The sequence below is a fragment of the Chroicocephalus ridibundus genome, chromosome 1, assembly GCF_963924245.1.
Source record: "Chroicocephalus ridibundus chromosome 1, bChrRid1.1, whole genome shotgun sequence".
Lineage (NCBI taxonomy): Eukaryota > Metazoa > Chordata > Aves > Charadriiformes > Laridae > Chroicocephalus > Chroicocephalus ridibundus.
The window spans coordinates 164,163,545-164,181,694 of NC_086284.1; the positions used below are offsets into that span (position 1 = coordinate 164,163,545).

At 57.3% G+C, this 18,150-nt stretch overlaps 2 protein-coding genes across 3 annotated transcripts; both read right to left on the bottom strand.

Moving 5' to 3' along the window:
- Positions 1-384: 384 nt before the first annotated feature.
- KCNJ4 (potassium inwardly rectifying channel subfamily J member 4) lies at positions 385-16,429 on the bottom strand. Of its 2 annotated transcripts, none has more exons than XM_063322432.1 (3): positions 15,985-16,429; positions 3,928-4,103; positions 385-2,717 (listed from the first exon to the last, which is right to left on the bottom strand). In XM_063322432.1, exons 2-3 carry the CDS (start codon positions 3,963-3,965, stop codon positions 1,388-1,390), a joined length of 1,368 nt encoding a protein of 455 aa, XP_063178502.1. In that variant the 5' UTR covers positions 3,966-4,103; positions 15,985-16,429; the 3' UTR covers positions 385-1,387. The 2 variants fall into 2 exon arrangements, with proteins under 2 accessions (XP_063178502.1, XP_063178503.1); XM_063322433.1 differs by lacking the exon at positions 15,985-16,429 and adding an exon at positions 4,694-6,604.
- LOC134511250 (endosome-associated-trafficking regulator 1-like) lies at positions 6,635-7,705 on the bottom strand. Its single transcript, XM_063324947.1, has one exon. The coding sequence runs from the start codon at positions 7,703-7,705 to the stop codon at positions 6,635-6,637; it is 1,071 nt and encodes a 356-aa protein (XP_063181017.1).
- Positions 16,430-18,150: the final 1,721 nt, after the last annotated feature.

Here is an 18,150-nt window from a genome sequence, read left to right on the forward strand (position 1 = left end):
TTGCCTCTAGCAAAACCAGAAGGCTTGGGTTCTTGTTTTTTGGGTTTTGGGGTTTTTTGAGCATTACATCTGCAGCAGCATCTCGCACGTCTCTGCCTCTTCATCAAGCATATCTATAACCCTTCCCGGGGCAAAACTCTCTCTATCTCCAAAGCAGGCAGGATTGTTTGACCTATCCTACTGCTAATTTTAGTGCAAATGCTTCCCTCCATACATACATTTTGTATGATCTTCTCCCCAGGGAAATTCTCTGAGCCTCTTATTGAAGGTCTTTACCAGCGAGGCCCAGAACAGGGGAGCCTTTGTGGTGGAACTTCCAGGCATCAATGCCATCCAAACAGCAAACACCAGCACTAATAACTCTCATCAGCCTCTATAGGGGGCTGCAGCCCTGGGGTCTCTCCTTTGCTTCCAAACCTCCCCCTGGGATATTAGACTTTATTAAAAATAAATAGTTACAAATTCAGTTTTACAGCTGATGGCAGCAGGGAGAACAGAGGAGGTGAAAGGAGCAAGTCGAGGGTCTGCTGTCCAGTCAGGTCATTTGTCTGTCATCCCGGCCACACTGTGCCAGGGAACAGTCTGAGTGTGCAAGCACAGGGCCCTGCCTCCTCTGCCAGGCATCTCAGGAGAGGAGCAGGATGTGTTTTCCAAGAGGACTGGGAGAACTGGGTCTGAGTCCATGGAGCCGAGCTGCTTCTGGAGGTGACAGATGCCAAAAGCCAAGGAGAGTGCAGAGTAGACACGTAGAGCGTCCTTATCTCCTAGCTTGGCATTTAGAGTGGAAGAATATGGATTTCAGTTCTCGTTCTGTTTTATATACAAAGAAAGAGTCATGTGCAACAAGCAAGAAACATGCAAGTAAACCGCTCCCTTGAGATCCTTCCCCACTCCCTCCAAGAGTCCTTAACTCTCCCGTCCATCCTCATATCAGTGCTTAGGTATCACTCCTCTCCTAGTGTTGGTCATGACTCTTCACAGCCACGGGGCCTACCCACGCCAAGAGGGAACAGAAAGTTTGTTGTTGCCTCAGCAGCAGAAACACTTGCTGTGGGTCCTGGTCTGTCCCTTGAGGGCACGGACTCCTGTCTCCTCTCCAGAGATGAGAAACCAGGCATGCTGCTCTCCTGTCTCTGGGCAGGAAAGGGATCCTGGCACAAGCTGCACACACTGGAAGAGTAGTGTATCCTCGCTCCTCTCCCAGGCAATATGACTTCACGGGAAAGAGAATATATCAGAGCAGCTCCAGGCCTTGATGTACTCAGGGACTGAGAGGCAGTCACGGGAGGCATTTTTTGGTGGGCAAGGGACTTATCCAGCTATGTACGGGTGCAGAACGGAGGAGGAGACGGTAGGTGACGGGTGTTAAACGGGGAGGCTGGAGGAGTTAGATGGCCGACTCCCTGCGGTATGAGATTGTATCTAGGGGCAGAGTTGCCTGGAGCCGCTCGAGGTCCAGGTGGCTTCCAAAATCCATCATCTGGATGACTCCTCCCTCTTCTTTAGTGTTGCCCCCTAACACCACACCCACTTCATCATCATCTTCATCTTCATCTTGACTGACAAGAGCCAGCTCGTTCTCATAGCAGAAGGCACTGGGAGGTGGGGGAGAAGGTAGGATAGTCATCTTGCTTTCTTGCAGCTCCCGGGCTGAGCAGCAAGGTGTGCCGGCTACCTCATAGGTCTTGTGAAAACGCGAATAATCCACTTTATAGTGATTCTTCTCCTCAAACACAACTGGTTCAAAACGGTGACCCCAAAGGATTTCACTAGCGAGGTAAGAACTTCGTGCCTGTGTGGTCATGGCTGTAGCTTCCACCATGCCCTCTAGGATAACAACAATCTCAAAGTTCTCCGTCTCCAGCTCCTCCTTGCCAATCCCATAAAGTGGGCTCTCCTCATCGATCTCATGAACAATAATAATGGGTGAGACCAAAAATATACGGTCAAGGCCCACATCATAGCCCACATTGAGGTCCCGCTGGTCCAGGGGGAGGTATTCCCCTTCCTCTGTCATATAGGGTTTGATGAGCTGGGCTCGGACATGGGCCTCCACAATGTGGCTCCTCCTCAGGTTGCCCACCCGCCACATGAGGCACAGTTTGCCATCCCGCACAGAGATGACCGCATGGTGACTGAAGAGGAGGGTCTGGGCCCGCTTCTTGGGCCTTGCCATCTTGGCCATGATGGTGCCAATCATGAAGGAGTCAATAACGCAGCCCACGATGGACTGGACTACAACTGCCATGATAGCCAGCGGGCACTCCTCAGTCACGCAGCGGAAGCCGTACCCAATGGTTGTTTGTGTCTCCACTGAGAAAAGAAAAGCCCCTAGGAAGCTGTTCACATGCATGATGCAGGGCTTGAGAAGAGAGGGACCACCTCCCACCGCCGGTGCATTGAGGTCACCATGGAAGAAAGCGATGCACCAGAAAAGGAAGCCAAAAAAGAGCCAGGAGACCAGGAAGGCGGCGGAGAAGATCATAAGCATGTACCGCCAGCGTGTGTCCACACAGGTGGTGAAGATGTCTGCCATGTAGCGCTGAGACTTGTTGCTGAGGTTGGCAAAGTAGACATTGCACTGGCCGTTCTTCTTCACAAAGCGGTTGCGGTGCTTCCGCCGGGGGGCATGTCCCTTCCCGTTCCGGCTGTGCCCGTTCACGCTGCCCAGCGAGGAAACCTTGTGCCCATCCTCTTCGGTTGAGACGATGCTGTACCTGGAAGAAAAGAAACATGCATTTCCAGGAAAATATGCATGAAGAACAACAGCAACCACCGAGAGAAGCGAGGGCAGGAGACACGTAGGTGGTTCACAGGGCTACGATACCAAGCGCATATTTCTCTGGTTATTGCACTGTGGTGCCACCCTGACCAAATAGGTGGAGCTCGGCTGCAATATTTGCCGAGTCTTGCTGCCATGAGGTTGTATCTAGCAAAGTCCTGACAGGCCAGCAAAGCAGGAGAAGCTTGTAGCGTTGTGCTTCCTTCCAGCCTTTGTGGTGAAGAGGGACTCAAGGCTTCAAAACCTGGGACAGCTGGTCAGCCTGGGAGCAAGCACCCATGGTCTGGCCACATTTTGGTACTGACATTATATAAGGCCATGAGTTTCTATTTTCTCCTCCACTCTCCTCACTGATTTCATGGTGCGTCGGTGACAGTGTTTATACACTTCCTGCGCTCAGGACAATTCTGTTGCCACAGCAACGTGCGTAGCTCCCAGCATCCCACATCGGAAGCCAAAGGTGTAATTTGGAGATCAACAGCCAAAGTACTGGCAGATTTCCCTGGGAGAAGCTCCCCACACACTTTCTGGGAGACGTTTGCCCCTCCAGCTCCCCTCCCTCGCAGGTGGCACCACTGCTGCCCCTTATGTGTGCTGCTGGGTCTACGTTTGCAGATACCCCTTAAAGATGTGGCAGATCCTCTGACCACAAAGGAAATCAAGGGAGTGCACTGACCCACCAAGACCACTCTGCCCTTGTGACTCCTGAGCCCTGGCTTCCCAGGACCTGTCAGGCTGGCAGTGCCTCCCTCCCACCCCATGGAGTTGACAAGTCAGCTGGAGCCCTCCAGCATGGGCTCCATGACCATCCTCTTCTTCTCGTGGGAAGAGGCTGGAATTGGGACTCCTGGGGACTCCTGGGGACAGGGGGCTTCTGCAGCACTGCTTGCACCTATAATTGTGGGTCCGGAACCACACAGAGCTTTGCTTCTCTGTAGCACTCCACCTCTGAGCACTGCCCCCATGTGTGGCGTGTCTCGCCTTGGAGAAGGAACAAGGAGCCATACCTTGGAGCAGGAAAGTCCCTGGCAGATAATTTGAGAAGAATATACCAAAAGGCAGGCTGAAGGTAGGGCCTGAGGGGACAGATGAGGAGGACCAGGCCACCCTGGGCAGCAGCAGTCCTTGAGAAGGGGGTTACTCACCGGTTGACTCGGACGCTGCCCATGGCTCGCTGTATCATCGGGTGTCAGGGGGCGGCGGGAGCTGGGAGGGCACGGGATCTCATGCAGCAGAACTCACATGGGACCAGGTGGCTCTGGGTTTCACCTCTGGCAAGCTGGGACCTGCGCTGCCATCGTGATTGCTCCTGGGCATGCGCCTTGCGGAAAAGGACAAAGCAAAACCCAGTCAGAGCCTTCCCTGACAGCACCCGTCCCAGTCCTAGGGCGGAGGGGGACACAGGGCTCCCAGCCTTTTGCTCAGGAGGGGTCTGGAGGTGTCCAAGGGGCACTGTGCCGCAGCCTGGCTCCGGCAGGTGAGGAGCTGATGGATGCAGACCAGGTTGCAGGGCCCGCAGCCCCCGCTCTCCATGGCATCTACCAAGGGGAACGGTGCAGGGCTGGCCGGTCACTGCTCCTCAGATCAAGGGCACAACGACTGAGCAGCTTGCAGGGCCCTTGCCCTGAGCCATTATATTAATATCATAGCTTACAGTAGGACGAGAGCTCAGACGGGCTAAATACCTCACGCACAAGGACTAATGGAGCACAGACATGCACGGCAGCCCCCAGGGATCCCCATCAGCCCAGCCTGACCCACAGGGGATTTATCTCCAGGGAGGGGCAAATCATCCCCCCCCTCCCTGTTTCAAAGAGGAGAAGAAAAGCGATGGTTAGAGCCGAAAGGGAGAACCGATGGAAAGGAAGGGCTTAGGGGTAGCCAAGGAGAAGCCGGTTAGAGCCAACAGACCTTGCGACGTGCCCTGTGTACAGCATCCAAGGAGCGGCTCAGCAGCAGAGCCCTGGGAAGGATGTCCAGCAGATGTCACGTCCCAACTTGGTCCTCCCTGAACTGAAGAACGGGGAAACTGAAGACTCAAGAGCCGACCTATCCCGCCTGCCCAGAACTGCTGGGAAGTGAAATGCAGTGAGGGGGTAATGACTCACAGATTAGGAAGGGCTTTGTAGACCCATGCTAATCCTGCACTGTAACCTTTGGATTACAGCAGCCAGTGCGGAGCGCCGGACGCAGATACAGCCAGCTAGTTCACTTCCTCCCAGCCTCACCGGCAAGCAGCCAGTGGTGGCCATATCTGGGACAAATCCAAGGATTTCTGGGTCAAATCCAAGGTTTAGAGCTGCTTGCAACTGATCATGCACAGACAGGAGAGAAGAACAGCAAGAGATGTTGTCAGGGACAGAAAAGCTGGTGAGAACCACCCTTGTCTCATCATCAGTGTTGCAGAACGGGGCTTCCTGTGGCTAAGGGTGACCACCAGCTTTCCCCAGTTAGGAGCACAGACTAGAAAGCAGCAAGTAAGGATCTCCAGACATCACCTCTGCTTTGCAAGCACTGTCGTCATCATGTCTGGCATGAAGATTAACCAGCAGTCTCTCCTCCAGACGCCAAGGATACTGAGGCATTTTAAGCCCTATGGCAACACAAACGTCGTTGTACAGACTAAGGATATTATGGGACCGGGAGAAGACAGCAACCTTGTAGTCCACAACTCACCATATAGAGGTAAAAGTGAACAGTTGCCCGAAAATTCCCATCAGCAAAAAGCACTTTGGCACTGAACTCTGCCAGCACCCACTCCCTCACCTCCCCTACAGCATTCAAGTCTTTAAAGAGGGTCAATTTGGCCAGGTACAGGAAATTTTGTTGTGCGGTTAGGTAAACCTACAGCAGAAACTGGGGTTGGTAACCTAAATTCATTCGAATTGTTGAGGGATGATCACTTGATGAGGAAAGGTCACTTCACGCCCATAGGTGGTCCCGGTAGGATAAAGCTAAGACTTATCTTCAGAGATTACATGGTGAGTTTGGATTGCAGGGTCCCACAGGTCTTTAGGAGGTGGCAAAGGTGGGCAAATTAGGTATAACCCTCTATGCCGGCTCCAGCCAGGAAAGGAAGGGCCTCCTCTCCAACCTGCCTTCCTTAGCCAGCCTGGGTAGGCCAAGCTCATCCTGAGCCAGCACTGACACTGGTGCTGGACGAAAGGCACTGCCGCAGCTCACGTATGGATACTTCACAACTTCCTAAAGGTTTCTGACCACCACCTCCCTCCCTTTCCCCAGCTGCAGGAGTGGGCATACGACTTCTGGAGACTTCAGATTTTTGGCCCAGGTGGTGGCCGCCTGCAAAAGAAGAGGAAGGAGGACCTAAGGAGCTTCTGCCCACTGAAATTATGTGCAGCAGCACCCAGATCTCTGCTCCTAACCTTCCCCACCTCACCGAGAAGGGGCAAAGGAAGCAGATGAAATGCAAGTACTGCAAGGGCTGTGTTCATCTCTAGCTGGCACAGCTAAGGGGAGGGATGGGCACAGTGAGCTGCAACTTGCGCTGCTATGCTTCCTCCTGGCTCCCACATGGGAGCTCAAGCCAGCCGGAGCTGTGGCATGGCCTCTCGTGCAGAACCCACCATGGGTGGATCTTGCAGCTCAGAGCCTGGGAAACGTTTGCTCCTGGCTCCGCAGTGCCAGACCAGAGCGTCAGCAGCTAAAACTACATCGCTACCTGCAATTTGTACTTGATCACAAGAAAAGTATTTCCGTGAGGAATAAAGGCTACAAATTTGAACGCACACATTTGAGCACATGAGAACAAATGGTTTTAGTATAGCCTTTAGTGGGAGACCTGTGGTCTTGGTCCATACATGCATCTGTAGGACCCACACAGAATTGAGTTCATAGCTCTTTTTCTGCTTCAACTTCAGAAATCTTGCCAGTAGATTCGAGGACCTCAGCAACAAAATGCAACGACTCCACTCCCAAGGTAAGCTGTCTGACGGACCAATTTGCACCCGTTATTATCTTGTGGAGGTTCTGCAAGGCGAAGTCTATGTTGTGCTTCACTGCCCCCAGGTCAGTTGTTTGGCCTGCTTTCAGGTTTTCATTCTCCACCTTGGAGCTTTCCAGCTCTCCCTGGAGAATAGAGATCTCCTGCTTCAGCTTCTCCACGTTGCTTTCTGCCTCCAGAGCCCGCTGGGTCATTAGCTGGAGACTCCACTTAGTCTGCTGGACAAAGGATTGTAGCTCTCGGGCTTCCCTCTCGTCTTTGGCCAGCTGCCTCTCCAGCCTCTGCACCATGCACACCTGGCTCTCCAAGGAGCTCTTCATGTTGCTGACCACCCTCCTGAGCATGGTGTTCTCCTCCTTGAGCATGTCGTAGGTCATCTGTGGGGAAGGGAACTCTCTGTCCCCGATGGCCTCCTCATGCAGCATGGGGGGCTCTGCTCCCCTGGTGCGCTCTGAGTTCCCCAGGTAAGGGTCACTGGCATGGGCCCATGGGGCACAGGCATCCACCCCCAAGTGCTTGCCCACACTATATTGGAAAGAGTCGTAGGCGCCGCACGGTGCCATACTGGCAGTTCGGAGAACACATGACCTTTGATGGACAGGAAGGTGATAGGTCCATCTGTGGTCCTCACCTTCGGACAAGCTGCCAGGCATTTCTGTGCCTTTGTAAAATGGTTTCTGAAACTCCTGAGCTTCCTCCTCAAGCTCCAGTGCATGTTTGGGCAACCTCTTGGCATATGTCCTATTTTTCAATCCTTTGTCTTTTAACATGTAAGAGTGCCTGGGATTTAGGGAAAATGGGATGGGTTCTCCCAGATCCTCACCCTGACTGTCACCTGAGCTGTCAGAGCTCTTGCACCGGAGTGGAGGACGTGTGGAGTGGCAAAAGTAGCTGAATTCATCATCCTTGTCATCATCATCATCTTCCAAGCCTTGAGATTCTGGGCAGACCCTTTCCATTGTCCCAGAGCTGCCAAGCAGACATGACATTTTTCAGGATGCTTTGGGCTGCAGCAAGCAGGAGGATCCAAATTATCCCAGGTCACGCAGGCAGGTGACACTAACAAGGAGTGTGCCAACTGCTGCAGCCTCAGCAACACTGGTAGGGGAAGAGGCAGTTACCGAATTCCCTCCATTTAAAATCACCAGGTTGTTCGGGAGGGACTGGAGAGGAGCACTAGGCGTCTCTGTGTCTTTGCTATGGGGAGAACAGGAATCCCCAAGGGCTGTGATGTCATCGTGTGACTTCACTGCCTGTTGTGAGGTCATGACCGGGGGCAGAGGAACTGATCAACTGCAAAAATGCCTTTTTGGCAGCAGGAGGATAAGCTTCTTCGTGGCTGCAGAGCTGACCCCAGCTCGGGGATGCTGCCAGTGGGCAGAGAGGAGCTCATGAAGCCACCTGAGACCTCCAGCATGCACGGGGGACAGGGACCGGCCGTCCCCAGTCAGGCAGCATGGCATAGAGGGGACAACCCTGCTCCACAGGCTACTGAGACAACTCCAGCAGCAAGATCAAGCTGCTGGCATTTTGGTGCCATGGCTCACCCTGGGCAGAGGCAGGTGACATCACCAGCGCTTTGGCCAGAGTCATTGCCCCAAGGCAGCCGGCCGGCAAGGGGTCCACGCCGTGGTGCTGCCGATCTGATTCATCCCCTGCTGCCAGCTGGCGCAGGGAAGCGTTAGTAATACCAGGCGCCACAAGCTTGGAGCGGCACGAGCCAGGAGACGAACGAAAATAAACCCACTTACCACTTCCACCCCAACACACCCCCACAGCGCGCGGTGCCGCCATGGGAAAGACAGACAGGCAGGTGAAAAGCCCTGGGCTGGGGACTGCCATTGCATTCGGCTGGCATTCACATTGGGCCCCCAGAGATGCCTCACCAGGAGGTGATGTAGCCACCGTCTCTCCTCAGCAGCTGGTGGCCCAGGGCCACCACTGACATCCCTGCCTGCAAAATGGATGCCACCAGCTTGGCAAGGCCAGGGGCCATACTAGGAGCCCGAACCCTATGCAAACACGGTTCAAACAGTATGAAACAGTCTCATTGCTCCTTGGAAACCTGAAACACTAATGGGATGAAGGGGGAAGGGTCAGAGATGCCTCCAGCAAAAGGGGATGACATTCATGTCCCGAACAGGCGCTTGCCTGTCCCATCAACAAGGGGGAGGAAAGGCTGGCCAAGGACAGAAATGTGAATCCCTAATCCCAAGGACCTTTCTTGGAGCTTGCTCTGCCTCCTAGAACCCACATGTGGAGAGGAAAACCAGGGGGTCAGTGGCAACTCCTGGGGGGTGGGATGAAACCCCACCAGTGGGTGCAGCATGGGACACCCTGGGAGATACTAGGCAGGAGGCTGCGGTCTGGAGAGATGCCTCTCCACCCCTCTGCTGCCCTGTCCCCATCTTACATGAACACCCACGTATTTCATGGCCTGAGGAAGCCCCCCAGCACTTCGGGAAACCTCTGCAGCATGGGCATCGCAGCTGCTGTCTTGCAGCATTGAAGCTGTCAGCCAGGTGGGTCTCCAGGGGCCAACAGCCACCTCCAGCCCTTCAGCCTGGGCTGCCCTTCCCTCCTTCCCAAACACTTTCCCCCTCCTGCGCCCTGGATTGAGCGATGCTGAGGACATCAGCGCCATGCTGCAGTCATCTCCGCCATCCCAGGTGACACCGCTCTCCAGCGGCACAAGCCATTGCACCAGCCCACGCTGCCACCCCGGCGCTGCTCTGACCCTGAGCAGACATGTGGGGCCAGGCTGCTGCCATCGCTTTCCGAGGGACCTGCAGGATAATAATAACATCAGGGCGCGTGGTGCTGATGCCATGCCTCCATCGCTCCATCCCAGTACGCGGTGCAGTGCCTCGCACATCCCAGGCTTTCTCCAGCCCCTGCCAGAGCGGATCATATTTGACAATCCTTCCTTAAATTTGCAGTGGAAGAGTCTCATGAAACAGAACAGAAAAGTCCACGCCGAAGCACTCCCCCACTTCTCTTTTTATAACAACCATATCTGGTGCTCTGGGATGTACACCGTGAACGACGACGATGGAAAAATCCCAGGGTATTTTTACACTCTTAGTCTTTGCTTTATCTGGAGTCGTCTGGCAAATGCTTCCCTCCTGTCTGTGGTCAATACCACAGCCGCTGGTTGTGCCACGCTTCGTGCCTTTATTCCTCTTACCGACGGGGTAGCACCCTCTGGTTTTGAGGTCGGCATCTGCAGACCCATCCTGACAACTCGGGCACGGTGACATGACGGACATCTTCTCGCCCAGTGGGGGGTCAGGGCGGAAACACCCGCAGCAGAGAGGGGACCCCTGTGGCTTTTTGCAGAGCCCCGCAGACCCACGGCATTCGGTTTGTCCTCTCCGTCCTCTTTGTCGCTCCATCTCGTATATCCTCTTCCTCACAAATAATCCCGGGGCTCAGAGGGCGGCTCAGTGCCGTGGGGTTGCCCCACTGTGAGAGGCAGCGGCCAAGCTCTCGCTCCTGCGTGGCGGCAGGGCTGGGTGCTAGGCGCTGTACGAACACGCGCCATGGCACAAGTCACCGCGCGGGAGAGTTTTACCATATTAAAAAGGCAAGTGACATATGGAAGGTGAGGGGAGGAAGCTGTAATCAACTCTATACCATTTTTATATACACACTTCTGCTTTTTCGTTCAATAATTATAAATAGATCGAGTAAGTGCCAACAGTCCCCATCTGCCCCGCAAGGCACGATCCGCTGACCAGTTTCTCTCTCCAAAAGAGGATTTTATCAACGTGCCTCTGCCCCGTTTATATTTTGGGGTGGAGTGAGAGCGGGGGGATTTTTTTCTCCCCCTGTGAAGCCCTGGAGCCTGAGGATGGGTAATATGAAAACAAAACAAAATGATTTGAAGTTAAACCATCTCAGTGTGTGACTCAGAGCTATTCATAGCTCCCTGAAGCCAGCTGCAGCAACGGAGCCAGAAGGATTCTGCCCGTATTATTATTCCAATTACCATCTGAATTAAAAGTTTGAGCAGTGATCAGCCCACATACTGACGGGAGGGGGAGAGAAGAAAGCAAGAGAGAAGGAGAGAAAGAGAGAGAGGGAGAAAACACAGATAAAAATGGGATCCACACAAAGGTCTCCGGGATGACAAAGTCGGGAAGAGGCACGGAAAGGTGACAGCATCACCTCCTGCCTGCTCCCACACCGCCCCGGCGATCCCTGCTCCGGCTGCACCAGCCGGGCAACGGCGCTGCCAGAGGGGCCACCCGCTCCTCGGGATCCCGGCTGGGAGCAGGGGGATCCCACAGCAGGACTGGTGGCACTGGCACGGGCAGTCACCCGCTCTCCTCTGACCGAAATGGGGCTGGGGGGACAAGAGGCAGGGGCTGGGGGGTGGCCAAGCAGGAGGGTAAGGAGAGTATGCTGGTGGGGCAGGGGCTGGGGAAAAGTGCCCACTTTTTCTTGCCGAGTGAGGTAGGTGGGTGTTATTATTTGTGGATGGCATCGCAGGGAAAATTAAATGCTCAGAAGGCCCCTGGCCTTCCCTGGTTGGCGTTCTTGGACGAACAGGAGCTGGGCTTTTGCGGCAGCCAGGGCGCAGACCGTGTCCCATCTGCTCACGAGGAAGTGCTGGGGCTGACGTCCGCCCCGGCAGCCGTCCTGCCAAAACCATGGACTAGACCCTGAAGGGTCGGTGCAAAACCCGCAAGAGCTGAAAAAACAAAGGCGCTGGGGTATTCCCGAGGTCCCCAGTTCCTGGGTGGCTGTGGTGTGCTCAGGTCACCTCCTCCAGCTTCCCAGCACGACTGCACCAGTGAAAAGGGCATCTCCCCTGACCCCCCCACCCCAGGAGGTCCCTTCGCTGAGCATCCTGCCCTGCAGGACCCTTGCCAAAAGGCCGTCCCCAGCAGTGTCCTTGCACCTCGGCATCTCTCCAGCGCAGAGCCCCTCCTGAGCCCGTGCCGGCCTGGCCAGGAGGACTGCCCATGAATGGTCTCTAGATGGCTTTTGGCTAGTCAGGGACAAGGATCGTTATCGGTGCTCAGGAAAAGGGGGGTAAGAGTGGCCAACGTCACCTGCCTGCTGCCATTGCACTCCTGACAGGGCAGGGACTGTCTTGCCGGTGCCTCTGCAAAACTCCCGTCAAGGCAGGCGCCTGCGAATGGGTTCTGAACGATGGTAACAACAGCAACAACAGCAAAGGGCGAGCAATAGCCGGGGCAAAGCCTGCTCTGCACCGAGCCCCCCACCGAGAGAGGCTGCAGCCGCTGCTCCGCACCTGGCTGCCGCAGGAGGGCTGAGCTCCCAGCCTGGCCCGGCTGCTCAGCGCTAACCCATCAGTCATAGGGGAAAAAAAATAAGTTACCCCCCAAATCCCTTGTCACCGCTCTAACAAGGAGGCCAGCGGAGCCACCAGCCTCCCGAGGTGGTCTCAGCTTCTCCCCTTTCAGTCCTGCCCGCTGGGCTTCAGAGACAGAGCTGAGGGAGCACCCCAGGTGAGCCGCAAAACTGCGCTCCCGCAGGGAGAGGATCCACTGTTCCCCTACAAGCCTGCTGGCCGCAGCTTGCTCAGACCAGTTTAACAAACGCGCCCAAAAGACATCAAGCCCAAGTGCTGCCCGACGCCCGCGGTACGGCGGACAGTCCCCCCCAACTCCTGCCTGCCCCCCGGCTCCCCGACGCGGTGGGGGGTCAGGCTCGGGCACAAAGTGGGACAGGGCAGCCGCGTTCGAAGGCTGCTCCGCCCGCGATATTCCCCCCGCCATCGCTACGGGTTCCTGCCGCATCCCTGCTCCCCCGGGCTGCGATGCTGGCTCCCATGGGTGCCCTGCCTGCTCACCTGCCTCTCGCCTGCCGGCACTCGGTGCTGCCCACAGCTTCTGCCTGGTCACCTCCACCCAGACAGGAGTCTCTTTCTTGGTTGGGAAAGGGGCGAGGACGGGAGAGGAGAGGACTTCTGGGGCAGCTGGGTCCAGTCCCGTGGCAGGCACCGCCTCTTCGTAATGCCATCGAGCTTTTCGGAGGGATGAAGCGCCTGCCTGTCCAGCCTCTGGGATCCCCCGTGCCCTTCAGCCCCCGCGCTCACCGTGCTGCTGGCGGGGACAATCTATACAGCTCTCATCGGGCCATAGGGCTGCTTTACCCTCCTCTATAGTGGAGTCACTTTTGATGTCCTCTTTCTAGAAGTCTCTTTTCAGCCGGCCCCTCTGCGCAGGCTGCTGGCAAATGCTGTGGCCTGGCACAGACAGGGAGCGGGCGAGAGGAGAGGGGAGGGCAAAGACGAAGGCAGGGGAAGGGGGAACAGGCAGCGGAGAGGCAGATCGGACGAGGCCGGCAGCTCATTGCATCAGTGCCGGCGCCGCTCGCCGGGGAGGGAGGAAGGGAAGGAGGTAGAGGAGGGATGCAGGAGAGGTGTCGGGGTCTTTCCTCCAAGGCTTTCGCAGGGGACAGATTGGGGGACGCTGCCTCCCTCGTTTTCACACAGCACCAGGCTCCCTCTGAAGTGTTTCAGGAGAAATGTTGCCATAGAAATAAAACAGCCGTCCAGATTGCGAGGGGCAGGCCTGCCGCCGTGGTGGCAGGGGCTGGTGCAGGCACAGGCAGGGTGGTGGCAGGAGTCCCCGGCTGGTGGCATGGGGCAGTGCCAGGCTGGAGGATACCTTGTCCCCCATCCTCTGCTCCCTCACCTCTGGTGAGAGCAGCAGTGGTGCTAACGTGCCAGTGTGGCCGGTGCCAGCCCCAGGTGGCATCTCCTCCCTAAATTCACCAGTGGGTCAATGCTGAAGCCACCCCTGCAGGCAGGCTGCCTGCCACCAGGCTCCCCAGAGGATGGGCATGGAGGTGCATAGGTCTCGGGGGCTCTTGGGACAGGGCTGCCCTGCAGACGGCTCTTATCGGGCATCTACCCAGGCCACGGCATCACCTTTACTGCTGGAGAACAAGCTTGAGAGGTCCAAAGGCGAGAACCAGCTCTAAGGCGGCCCCTGCTCTTCCTGAGCCTCCACTACCAGATCAGCGTCTCTCCTGAGAAGGGGCTTCAAGACCAACGACCCCCAGTCAAGCCACTTTGTCTGAGGAGGGAAACCAGTGCCAGTGCCTCTGGGGGCTCCACACGAGGCCCCTCCAACGCCGTTGAGGAAGACAAATGTTTCCCGACATGGTTTCGCAGCGCTGCAAGGGGAGCGCAGGCGGATTCACTTGGTCCTCGCCATTCACAGAAAAGCGAGCGCCAGCGGGAGGCTGGGGAGCCGCGCGTGTGTGAGTAAGGGATCGATCGCTAAGACGCCAGCATCCATCTATTGATCCCCGGCTGCGCTGTCGGGTTGAGCCAGCCCAGCGCAATAACGAGTCAGGACAGTGGGAACTTGCTGAGGGCAGATTGCCATTAACTGCTCCGCTCTGCGTCTGCACTGATGTCAGTGCGCGGCGGGCGCAGGTATCCGTCACCATGTCCTCCTCCCCCTTGTTTGGCACCCTCCCACCAGGGATAACACCCCAAGAAAACGGCTGCTCCCATGGTGGTGGCCGGTCGCCGAGCTCAGGGTGGCCAAGCAGCCGGAGGGGCCAGTGGGGACCTGTCCTGCGGGCTAATTCCCCAGCCACGTCCTTGCTTCCCAGCCTTCCTTGCAAACCATGGTAGGGGCTTGTGAGGGGCAAGGACTACTGCCAACCCCCTGCCAGCAGCACACATCATGGCACTTGGTTTTGGCACCCAAGGAGGGGGAGAGATGGAGGAGGAGAAAGGTGGAGGAGAGGGAGCCCCACTTCTCTCTGGAATAGCCCTCTCCAGCTCATCTCCTCCATGGCCATCCTCACCATCCCTCCTCTTCCCTGCCACCCCCTGTCCCCACCAGGCTCACGTTTCCCTCCTAAGGCACATATTCCCCCTGAAGTTATTATTATTGTCAGTGGCTACAAACAGGGGTGGCCACATGCCGGGCTGACTCAGGCATCTGTGGGCGCCACTTCCGATGGCGAATGGAGAGGGGGCACGTCCCCATGTCTTTGGCGAGACATGCTCCCTGTGCACCCCCCCATCCCCTCCCAAGCACTGGGTGACCCCGAGCCCCAGGTCCCTCTCCACACCTCCCACCTCCTGTGGATGCCTCCTCCTGAGAAGCCAAGGAGGGCACGGGGTGGGGGTTGGGGGTAGTCTTGGAGCCACGTCACCTCTACCACGCGTCCCCCGCATGTGCTGTCACCGTCTGCCCTTCGCAGCACACACCCCGGCAGGCACGAAGGGAAGAAGGGCAGAAGGGAGAGGTCCCGGACCCGCCATTCACTTCGCCATGGGTGGATCCGGGGATGGGAGGTGGGGATGGGAGACTCCAGGCTCTTGGCAGAGGTACTTGGTTGTCTCCAGGCAATTTGTCCATGAGGGAAGGTATTGAGGACTGAAGGTGGCACCAGGGATATCCAAGGTGACCTGCCTGCACCATGCAAACCTGCCCGCCCGCTCCTGTCCTGACAAGGATGTCAGCCTTGCCAACTGGGAGCAAAGGCAGAGTTTCTCTGTCATTTTGCTCATGGCTTCCTCCTGAGCTCCTTCACCCAAACCCAGTATCCAGAAGACACTTTGCACCAGGCCTGTCTGGGGGATGTTGGACCACCACCAGCAGAATCAGCCATGCTGGGGCTAGAAGAGCTGGAAGGCGAGGGAGAGGGAGGGATAGGTCTGGAGCCCAAAAAGCTCCAAAGGCAGTGGGAGAGCCAATGTGGCCACTTCAGCCCTGGTTGCACCCAAGCGCTTGGAGAACAGGTGCCCAGCTCCATTCTTCTCCGGGCTGCCTTAGGGAACCGGCCGGGACCATCGCCCGCACAGAGCAGGAGAAACAAACAGCAAGAGAGATCCAGCCCTGGGCGAGAAGGTGTTCAGGGAACATGGGGAGCCGAAAAAATGAAGACGTTACCTGCAAAGCGACCGATGTCGAGGCGGCAAGGGGAGGGGAGGGAAGTTGGGGAGGTTTGCAGGCAGGTACCCACCCCTGCCCCTCGGCCCGCGGCCACCCCGGCAGCCGTGTGTGCATACGCCGTGCTCACAGGCAACTTTATTATTCACTGGCACGCTCACATGAAGCCACGCATCTCTCCCTGAGTTATATTTATAGCTGCTCCTCAGAGCGAGCGCAGATGAAACAATACATTATTTTCCTAAGGGAAAAAAAAAAAAAAAACCAAAAAAATCCCAACAAACCAACCCTTTCCCGGTCTCATGCCGGCGAGGGGAGCAGCGCACCCCGGCACCGCCTCTTACCCGGGTCCTGCCGAGGGCTGCCGCCTGCTCCAGCCGTGCCGAGCCAACATCAGAGGACGGGGAAAGCGGCCGGTTTCTCCATCTCACCATGAAACGTCTCAGCCGGACCGGAGGAATTGGGGACGTCTGTCTGCAGCCCTTGCTTGCCTCTGGCTTGGTTTATTTCCCACCCCCCCTGCAATGAGGAGCTACTTCTCCGCTGCGACCTGCTCCTCTCCTAACTCTGCCCTGCCCACGCCAGCGCTCTCCTCCTGCCTCTGCCTCTCCTCAGCATGTTTTGCTCCCGGGAGTGTCCATCCCACGGAGATCTGATGTGCCTTGGCGGCTCGGCGATGGGTTCAGGTCTCCCCTCGCTGCCTGTCTCCCTTGTCCCCTGGCGTTGCTCACCCGCGCCCCTTGCTAACACCCTGCTCTGGTCCCCACATCCCCCCTTCTCCCTTCCACTCTTCCTCCCTTTGCGCTCCGCTCCCTTTCCCTGGCTGCCTCTCCCCCTCGCTGATTGCTATGCAATCTGTAGCTGAGAAGTCAGTAACTCCGTGGTAGGATCCAACAGCTTTCCGCTACTTTAGCCCATCCTCGCGTGTGAGCTCAGAGCCGCGGAGGCACCGCTGCGGAGCTGCCATGGGGGAGACCAGAGCGCAACCATCGGCAGCGGGAAGGGGACGGCGGGGACGCCAGGTGCCCCCGGGGAGGCGAATCCTCCCGCCGGGCTGGCGCAAGGGGTTGAAATATCCACTCTCAGGGTGGGGTTTTTTTTCCCACCTGGATTTGGGGTGCTGGGCTGACACCTCGCCCTGAGGAAGGACCCGGCTCTCCCGGCTGGTGCAGATAGTTTGCTGCGGGGCATCACCTCCCCGCATCCACGGCCCGGCCTCCCCACCCTGCAGTGCTGGGGCTGGCTTGCTGGGATAAGTGACGCTGGGGACAGGAGCACAGGCAAGGAGGGACCAGCCCTTGGGGCTCCAGGATGGTGCAGAGACACCCCACCGGCAAATCCAACCTGGAAACCTCCCCTGGGTCTCTGTGGCTGGCAGCATCTCAGGGGTTTTGAGGAGGTCACTTCTTGGTGGCAAGGGGAGGGGACCCCATGGTAGCGAAGCTGCCTCTTCTGTGCAGGAGGGAAGCTGGAGGCTGAAGACAGCCCTGACCCCACAGGCAGCGGCCTTAGGCACAAGCTCCAGGGACAGCCCTGCATCAGGCCAGCGGGGTCCATGGGCACAGTTTCCATCTCAGTGTCTCCTCTGCCGTCTCCAACATTAAGGCCTCTGCTGGAAAGTCAAAAAAGATCAAAAAGCCACTTTTTGAGTGCCCTCTGGGTCCCAATCCTGCAACAATCGTGACCCTCTGTCCCCAGATCATCCCAAGATCTGCTGGCACATGGAGGCCCCCTGGCACAACGCGCTGCAGGGACCGCCGTCCCCTGCCAGCACCAGTGAGCACCGCCATGGCGAGGGCAGCCCGTTCTCACCCGGCAAAGCCACCCCAGGGGGAGCAGAGGGGATTTTTAGCAGCTCTCCATGCAGACGAGCGGCTGAAAACGGGGAGCACGGCAGCCTCCTGCACTGGCCAGCTCGCCCTGGCCCAACCACAGCTGCTCCCCACCGCTCGAACCGGGGCTCCCAGGGAGCCATGATGCCCGGATGGAGCAGGACCAGCCTGCTCCCTCCATCCCCTCTGCAGCCCTCTCTGCGGGGACTTGTTCAGGTTCAGGGAGGGAATTGCTTTCGCAAAAGACCCATCTCCAGGGCCCATGGATCTGCATCCCAAGAGCTGCTGCCTGGGTGCTGCATGGGTGCCCACCAGGGAGGGTACCGGCCCTCTGGCACCACAACATCCCTGTGCAAAGGGATGACGATGCTGCTGAAACATCTTGCTCCTTCCCTGGGCAGGCAAAGACGTCAGGCACCCGCACACCCCTGCAGCCCCCTTGGCTTCAGGCTGGGTTTCGCCCTCTCTGCCTTTCGCTCCTCATCGCTGGCTCCCCCCGCGACCTCGCCGTGTTTCCCTCCACCTGGGCAGCAAGAGGATAAATAGCTCTACCTTGTGCATGGCGCGGCACCCTGGCATGGCCCAGACGCAGCCGGCACAGCCGGTGTCATCAGGAGATACTTGGGGATGTTACATCAAGGATACCACCAGCCCCTCGCTGTCCTTGTGCCCCCGGGG